Source organism: Arachis stenosperma, chromosome 2, assembly GCF_014773155.1.
Source record: "Arachis stenosperma cultivar V10309 chromosome 2, arast.V10309.gnm1.PFL2, whole genome shotgun sequence".
NCBI classification, from domain to species: domain Eukaryota; kingdom Viridiplantae; phylum Streptophyta; class Magnoliopsida; order Fabales; family Fabaceae; genus Arachis; species Arachis stenosperma.
Genome location: NC_080378.1, coordinates 4549029 through 4558226, shown reverse-complemented (window position 1 = coordinate 4558226; position 9198 = coordinate 4549029). Strand labels below are relative to the sequence as shown.

At 35.3% G+C, this 9198-nt stretch overlaps 1 protein-coding gene across 14 annotated transcripts; it reads left to right on the top strand.

Moving 5' to 3' along the window:
* The first annotated feature begins 1444 nt into the window (after positions 1–1444).
* LOC130961470 (putative disease resistance protein At3g14460) lies at positions 1445–8807 on the top strand. Of its 14 annotated transcripts, none has more exons than XM_057887389.1 (10): positions 1445–5316; positions 5478–5687; positions 6176–6394; positions 6623–7157; positions 7252–7393; positions 7528–7599; positions 7740–7794; positions 7941–7986; positions 8127–8305; positions 8525–8807. In XM_057887389.1, the coding sequence occupies exon 1, from the start codon at positions 1645–1647 to the stop codon at positions 5284–5286; it is 3642 nt and encodes a 1213-aa protein (XP_057743372.1). In that variant the 5' UTR covers positions 1445–1644; the 3' UTR covers positions 5287–5316; positions 5478–5687; positions 6176–6394; positions 6623–7157; positions 7252–7393; positions 7528–7599; positions 7740–7794; positions 7941–7986; positions 8127–8305; positions 8525–8807. The 14 variants fall into 14 exon arrangements, with proteins under 14 accessions (XP_057743372.1, XP_057743374.1, XP_057743362.1 ...); XM_057887391.1 differs by having other exon boundaries at positions 7941–8008; XM_057887379.1 differs by having other exon boundaries at positions 7920–7986.
* Positions 8808–9198: the final 391 nt, after the last annotated feature.

Sequence of the window (9198 nt, the reverse complement as noted above, 5' to 3'; positions counted from 1 at the left end):
GAAAAAAAAAATAAATGATAGCTTGACTTGTAGAAAGAAAAGATTATAAAATGATGATACAAATTTTATAATAAATATATTAAATGTACACAAAATAAAATACTCACCAAATCATTAATAATGTATAAAATATATTTTAAAATATAAAATATATATTAAAATAAATTAAATAATATATATTAATATGTAAATATATGATAATTGTTTTTTATATGTATATAATATTTTTAAAAATATAATTTTTTTCGTCTTATTCGTTCATGTTTTTATCATTCTGATAGATATTAATAATCGTTTCAAATATAAGTTTATTGAAGTGTTTCAACTATTTTTATCCAATAAAATGGTATAATACAGGACTAGATATTATCTTAATGTTATATACTTATATGTATTATTCTTTTATACATTATTGTTTTACATCTTTTATTAAAAATAATTAATAAAAAATAAAAGAGGATAAAACATTTATTTTTATATTATTAAAAATATATATAATTTAATTTTGATGTACTATTAATACAAAATAATTTTTTAAAAGGTAAATATATCAAAATTAAAATCTAAAAATACATATAAAAAAAATCAAATATCATCTCTCCTTAGTCCTTACCGACACATTTTATCCTCAAACCAGCATTATTGCTGGATTGATATCATAATATCATATGATGATGATCCTACTTTAAATTACCGTACTGACACATTTTATTATTTTAACCTCACAACCACCATTATTATTGCTGGATTGATATCATATGATGATTACCCTACTTTAAATTACCTTACCGACACATTTTAACCTCGCACTACCATGCATTATTGCTACATTGATATAGTTTTAATATATTTATCATGATCGTACGTTAAATTATATAGTAAGTTAATCTCCACAAAGACTAATTTCCGTTGGTCACACTTTGAATACCCCATCACCTATTTTCATCCTTCAAAGAAGAAGATAAAAATGAAGTCAACTGCATAGTCAGCTGTGCACTCCACTGCTTACAATTATTGCTCTTTACGGACCCACTTAGGGATGGCAATACCACCCGAATCCGCGGGTACCCACTCTGCCCCTATCCGCTCGGGGCGGGTTTTTAGTGTGGCGGGTTTTTGGGAGGGGCAGGGCGGGGTTGGGTTTAGGTAATACCTGTCCCGCCAAATATATAATATATATGATTTTAATATATAATATGTATAATATATGTAAAATGATTAGTAAATGAATAATAATATTGTATCATATTTAAATTTTAAATTTAATTTATGTTATGTATGTGATGATAGTTATATAAATTTTGAAATTTAATTTTATTTATTAGATTTTAATAATTATAGGGGCGGATAGGGGCGGGGCGGGTACCCACAGAGACGGGTTTGGGTTCAACGTTTTACTACCCGCGGTTCTATGCAGGTTGTTGTACGGCGGGGCGGGGTCGGGTAGAGCAAAAACCCGCCCCGTTGCCATCCCTTCACCCACTCTGTGTTTTTGCTGAGGAACCTTGGTGATATCTTTCTATATGCCTATTATTGCTGAATACCTTTACCCTGCACCATTATTGCAATATTGCTCTCTCTTCTTTACATTCTCAAAACCCAATCACTCACTGATTTATTTGCTGTTGTTCTGATCATCATACCATGGCTGAAGCACTTCTTTCTGGCTTCATCAACGTTGTTGTTAAGAGGCTCATTTCACCTGAGTTTGTCAACTTGGTGGTGGGCAAGAAACTGGACCGGAAGTTGGTTGAGAAGCTCAAGACTGCTATCTTGGCTGCAGAAGCTCTGGTCGCCGATGCAGAGCAGAAGCAGTTTGGGAACGATCGTGTGAGGAAATGGCTTGATAGTCTCAGGGATGCTCTCTACACTGCTGATGACTTGCTGGACCGTCTCTTCATCAAAGCTGAAATTCGCAACAAGGCACGCATTCGTGGTCCTCACTTCCTTGATTTGTCTGTTAGGAAGATGGTGACTAAGATAGAAGATGTGGTAAAAAGAATAGAAGATCTTGAGAAACTCAAACATACCATTGGTCTGGAAAAGATTCAAACGGGAGGCTCCTCATGGAGACCTCCGTCCACTTCTCTTGTGAAGGGGAATGTGTTCGGCAGGGATGATGACCAACAAGCACTAATGAAGATGCTCAATGACAACAATCATCATAACTTGTCCGTCATCTCTATTGTTGGTATGGGCGGTGTTGGTAAAACTACTTTAGCACAATGGCTCTACAACAATAAGGATTTGATGCACAGGGTTGATCTGAAAGCATGGATTTGTGTCTCTGACAATTTTGATGTCGTTGAGACTACAAAGAATGTTATAAAGGGGATCTCTTCAGGTGTTTGTAGTCTTGACAGCTTTGATTTACTTCAACAACATTTGAAGGAAAAACTGTCAAAAAAGAAGTTTTTCATTATTTTGGATGATGTTTGGAGTGAAGATGCTCACAAGTGGAATAGTTTTATCACCCCTTTTCAACATGGGAGAAAAGGAAGCACTATTCTTTTAACTACTCGCAACGAAAATGTTGGTCCAACAGTCCAAAATTATAGCTCTTACTCTCTCAAGGGACTGTCAAATGATTATTGTTGGTCTATTTTTGCGTACAATGCATCTTTTCCTGAATCGAATGGGAGCTCAGAACTGGAAGAAATAGGTAGAAAGATTGTCGAGAGGTGTGATGGCTTGCCATTAGCTGCAGAAACACTTGGACGCTTGTTGCGTTCAGAGCGTCGTGCTGAAGAATGGAATAACATACTATGGAGTGACATTTGGGAATTTTCTCCTGCAAATAGCAAGATTGTTCCTGCATTGTTATTAAGTTACCATCATTTGTCTACTCATTTGAAACATTGTTTTGTTTATTGTTCATTGTATCCCAAAGATCATAAATTTGATAAAGATGAATTAGTCTTGCTGTGGATGGCTGAAGATTTTTTACAACCACCAAGGAGGGGACAGACTTTAGAAGAAGTTGGTTGTCAGTGTTTTGATGACTTGGTTTCAAGACTATTCTTCAAGCTGGTCGAGAATGATGATGAGAAGTATTTTGTGATGCATGATCTCATGCATGACGTGGCAACTTTTCTTGCTGGAGATCTTTATTGTAGATTCTCAGAAGAACTTGGTGAAAAAGAAGAGATGAGTATTCTAACTCGTTATTTGTCATACGATCATTCAATTCCTGAAAAAACATGCTCCTCTAGTAAAATAGAATCTTTGAGGACATTATTGCATATCAATCATGAAACTCGTTTCTGGAAAGCACGTGCAACGTTACCATGTGACATATTGTCAAAGAATAAATACTTGAGGGTTTTGTCCTTTGATAGACTCAATATATTTCCTGATTCAACAGATAAATTGATCCAATTGCGCTATTTGGATCTTTCTTGGAGTGATATTGAGGTATTGCCCGAGTCATTATGCAACTTGTGCAATCTACAAACTTTGAAATTAGAAGGTTGTTCGAAGCTGACTGTGTTGCCCAATGGCTTGTATAATCTTGTGAATTTGCGGCATCTTGATATAAGGAGTATTCGTTTGAAAGAAATGCCAAAAAGAATGGGCAAATTAAAACAATTGCATATTTTAAGCAAATTTGTGGTGGGAAAGCAAAAAGACAATGGAATCGAAGAGTTAGGAGGGCTTTTAAATCTTCATGGATCACTTGAGATTCAGAAATTGGAGAATGTTGTTGATGCCAATGAGGCAAGGAGTGCAAGGATTATAGATAAGAAACACATTCAGGAGTTATTGTTGGAATGGTGTTTAGATGATGAGATGGTTTCAAACACAAATACTGATGAACAAGATATACTCCAGGGCTTGCAACCGCACCGTGTCTTGAAAGTGTTGACAATCAAGCAGTACAAAGGTAAAATGTTTCCAGATTGGTTGGGGCGTTGTTCCTACAGCAATATAACAAGTGTGTCTCTGGAGTCTTGCAAGAATTGCTGCATGCTGCCTTCACTTGGACAGCTGCCATCTCTGAAGTCCCTCCGCATTGAAAGGTTTGATGAGCTGAAGAGCATTGGCATGGAGTTTTACAAGAATGAAGGCCATCAACATTCTTCACCTATTGCACCGTTTCCCTCGCTGGAGAGATTGGTATTTGATGAGATGTCATGTTGGGAGGAGTGGCACTTACCTGAGTCAGAAGCCTTTCCACAGCTTAAGAGCCTTCAAATAACAGATTGTCGAATGTTAAAGGAAGATATGGTTAATCAGGTATTAATGAGAATCGTTTTTTCCTCATCGGATGTTTCCAAAGTGCGCCAACTGGAAATACGGGAATATCATGAAGGATGGGGTAAACATATGAGACTTGATGGGGATAGGTTATCAATTAGTGGATTTGAATGTGTGGTGGAGTATGCATTTAAGTCAAGGATCATCCACCATCTAACTTCTCTCCAAGAAATACAAATCTCACGGTGTTCGTCTGTTGCATCCTTGGGGGGCAATTGTTTATCCAAATCTTTGCAAAAACTCACAATCAGTAATTGCAGGGAATTGGAATTCCTCCAGCAACAACAGAAATATGATCTGGTAGAGCTACACATAGTAAACAGCTGTGATTCATTGACCTCATTGTCGCTGGATTCTTTTCCCAATCTCGAGAATCTGGAGATAAGAGGGTGTTCAAATCTGGAATCAGTTTCCAAGTCAGAGCCACCACATGCTGCTCTTCAACATCTCACCATCACTTCTTGCCCAAACTTGACTCATTTTGATGTCAGCTATTGCGACAAGTTGGTGGCATTGCCACGTGACATGAATACTCGTCTCCCAAATTTACACTCTCTCCACATACAAGGTTGCCCAAACATTTGCAGGTTGTCAGGGGGAGGTTTGCCGTCTAACCTGAAAGAGCTTAGGGTAGGAGATTGCGAGGAACAAGTGAGAGGTCTATCATGGTTGGGCAACTTGGACAACCTCACTCATCTCTCCATCTCAGGTTGTCGCAGTGGGAGGATAATAAAGTCATACCCAGAGGTGGGTTCGCTGCCTCGCCTTCCCTCCCTTACCACTCTACATATCAGTAAGTTTCATAATCTGGAGACATTGGAGTGCAACGAGCTTCTCCGCCTCACCTCCCTCCAACAACTACATATTCATTGGTGTCCAAATCTGGAGAATATGGCAGGAGAAAAGCTGCCTTCCTCCCTCTTACTACTCAAAATTGAGAGATGTCCATTGCTGGGAGAACGCTGCAAGAAGCATCAACAAATTTGGCCCACAATTTCCCACATCCCCGCCATTGAAGTCATTGACTAAGAGGATTTTTGAATAAGGATTTCTCAGCAGGTAATTCCCTAACCTGCATGTTTGTCATGGTACCCGGTTAAATTCACACATGCATTAACTAGTTGAACTCATATGTTTCTCATGGTACCCCGATTTTTTTTAGTATGTATTAAACAAATGGATGAATTAAATTTACTGTTTTAATGCACTCTCTGATGCAGGTAGCTTGTGTACATATCAAGATGTAATCCTATACATTGGCTATATATCTTCATTTAATTCTAAGTTCATGTGAGGTGGTAATTAAGTTGGATTAATGTGTTGAGAACCAGATACTGTTTTTTCTGATTTTGGCTTAATGTTATTGAAAACCAAGGACATGGTGGAGAAAGTTGGTGGCACTCATTAGTGAAAAGCTTTTGTTGTTGTTGGTATATTTCTCTATTCCTCTCTATAATCTTATTTTTGCAATTTTGCACAGAGAAAAAGTAAATGATAGCTTGATTTTTGGAAAGAAAAGAGTTATACAATAACGTTTCTGTCTTTGCCAATTCATTATTATCAGAGTTAGCTGTTATGTTCAAGATTCATGTAGGACAGTAAAAGGAATCAGCATGCATGAGGTGTATAAGCTTTCAAAATATAAGGATCAAGTTATTGCTGTGTAATCATTTTTTTCCATAGATTGAATCATTGCATAAAGTTAATATTATTAAATGCCTATAATAAGCTATTTTTAATACCAAGAGAAAATGTTCTGTATATATATTAAACTGCAGTAGAATTCAAATTATTCAAGAAGAAGTATTGTGATAGAATATTTGATCATTTGGACTTAATTAAAGAGGATAGCCGCAAATATATAGAATATTTTCTTTATAACTTAGTATTATGACCATATCTTCATCATGCTTCACAGATTTGGACTCTAATGTTACTTCTTCATCAAACAATTCCACTGGAATCTTCAAGCTTTGTTTCCCCATCATCCTTCACAAATTCACTTGTATCTTCATCCAGCACTTCCACTGGAATATCTTTAGTGCATAGATGCGCGATGAATCTTGTTTTGCTTTCTCATTTTGTTCTTCATTCTTGGAACTACAGTCAGTGACATCCTCATCTATAACTCCCACAGGTAATTCTCGCAAAGCATTAGTAGAATTATCAAACTAAAATTTCCGTTTTAATCTCTAATCTCTAATACAAATAAACAATTTTACTTTTATGGAATTAATCCTAAAATGTTAATTTAGTCTCACTCTCTTTTATTATATACTTTTTTTTTCTGTAACACTGATTTCTATGGTTTGTTTGGTAGTTAGATATAGGAATAAACTTTAGTGTGATCAATTCTAATGCACAGAAATGGCATTGCTAGTTGAAGGTCTTGGAATTGGTAATGAGACATCCATAGAAGAGTACGTAATAGGTGCTGCTATTGATCATGAACCAAGCAAGAAAGATAAAGTCTTATTATATGGATCTGAAGGTGCTGGGCTCTCTTGGGTTGCAAAACCTGTCATTATTGCTGGACACAGTTCTATAAAGCCTGCATTCATGAAAAGCATCTCTCTTGTCACCCTCTTTGATAGTATTCATGAAAGGCTCGCCAAGACAGGAAGCATTGAGGAGTGCGCTTTTTCCAAATTCTGGAAGCATGTTCAGCAGCACAGTTGAGAATCATCATCATATAATATATTCATGTTGTTTGAATTCTCTTTCAGCACCAAATGATCATGAAATTCTAAACATTAAACATCTGTGTAGTTTGAAGTTCTTCTTAAAGATATTGGCATTAGCTCCTAATCTACAGCATTCCTAATCAGTGCTGTCACAACCTTGTTTATGCTTCCTTGTATAGCTTTAAGCATGAGGCTCATAGATAAATCTGGAAGAGGGTACGCTTTTTTCTTCTTCTTTTTTTTTGGTTTTGTTATATTAGTCTTTCCCATGAAACAAAGTAACACTTTTAACATTTTTTGTTTATTGAAGCAAACGGTAACCTTCCCATGTTTCTGGTATGTGATTGGACATAGACAAAGCAGAGGGAAACTAAGAGAATTTGTGTATTTCCGTCACAACGACACGCTGGAGTTGTCAAAATTTACCCCTTCAATTTGGCCACTGGACTAAGGTAAATACTTGCATCATGAAATGGAAGGTTCAATTATGTTTTAGGATTTTTTTGAAAAAAGTACACTTTTTAAGTATCTTCTATTTGCTTTTATTTGTTCTCTATTGGACACAAACAGACTCCTTGATGTGCAGGCAACTACTACTCGCCACGATTCCAGTGTTGATCGTCTCACTTATGCTTTTCGTTGTTGGAAACAACATAGAGTTCAGCTCCATAGTCCATTTAATTCTAAGTTCATTTTTTTTTGGGGGGGGGGGGGGGGGGGGGGGGTAATTATGCTGGATTAATGTGTTGGAACCGAAACTGTTATCTGATTTTGGCTTCATGTTATTGAAAAGCAAAGACATGATGGAGAAACTGGAGTGACATTTATTATTGGAAGGCTTTTGTTGTTGTTGGTATATTTCTCTATTCCTCTCTATAATTTTATCTTTGCTGTTTGGTGCAGTGAGAAAATAAATGATAGCTTGATTTGTGAGAAAATAAGCTTGTTTCTATCTTTGCCAATTCTTTATGATAACAGAGTCAGCTTTTGTGTTGCAAGATTCATATGGGACAGTAAAGGGAATCAGAAGGATCAAGTTATTGATGTATAATCTTTTTTTACCATAGGTTGAATCATTTGTTAAAATTAATGCTATTAGATGCCTATAATGAGCTATTTCTAATACTAAAGCTTCTGTAATAATAACTATTCTTCCTTTCTGGATTTGGACACCTTATCAAACAGATTTCAAAGGTGATGAAGGTATATAGCTAATGCAGTCAAGATTCAAAGAATATGCTCTCCACATTTGAAGATGACAATCATGTACCTGAAATGATCATTATGAGAAGGGGCTTTGAGTTTGATCGCTTGTGGATTCTGCTGGGAATGTCAAGCTTACTAGCTCCTCTTTTGAAAATTATGTGAGTTCTTAAACTACACATCTAGTCTAATAATGATTTTTTTTGTTCAAACATTTCATGAAAATGATCATACTTTTACTAAATTGATATATAATTTAAGTTTTACAATTTTGTGATCATATTCGAATAATATGTACTTTGGTATGGATTAATTTTGATGTAATGTACCTCAATTTTCCTTACCATGTTGTTATTGGAATAATTTTTTTTTCTTTTCAGGTTGATTATGCAGTCACTATAAATTTGGAGAGTGGTTCAATGTTGGATTGGGCTAAAATTTCGATAGCAAGTTCTAGACGTACTTTTTCGTTCTGAATGGTTGGACGATTAAGATAAGATTTGGAGGGTGAAATATGGCTTGTGCGCGCAAAGTAGCTCTGGTTTTGTAAATTTTTCATTTTTTTGGTTCACATTTATTTGCATTGGTGCTTGATTGTTTTGACTTACTGTAAGCATAATTTGCGCATTTATTTGAGATTCTCTTGTATCTTTACTATTATAGTGGCACTTCCTTTTTTATCTACATGACTCGTGGTTTTTACCTCTCACATTCAGAGAATTTTCCACGTTAAAATTTTAGTGTCTTGTTCCTATTTTTGTTTTTATAATTTTTGTTATTTAATAGCTGTCACTGTTTTGTGTATTGTTATACCAATTATTCTCAGGCAGCTATTCGGTTATTCCAATTGATAAAGTATTTGCCAAATGAATGTTTTCTGTTTTTAAAATTGGAGAGTTTGCTTTCTAACTTGTAATATTTAAAATTTGTGTGCTTTTGCAACAGAAAAGTAATTCTTTTCAAAAAAAAAAGAAAAAGAAAAAGAAAGAAATAAAGTAATTACACAATTTTATATAAGACACTATTTATGTATTTATGAGATTTCATATGAATA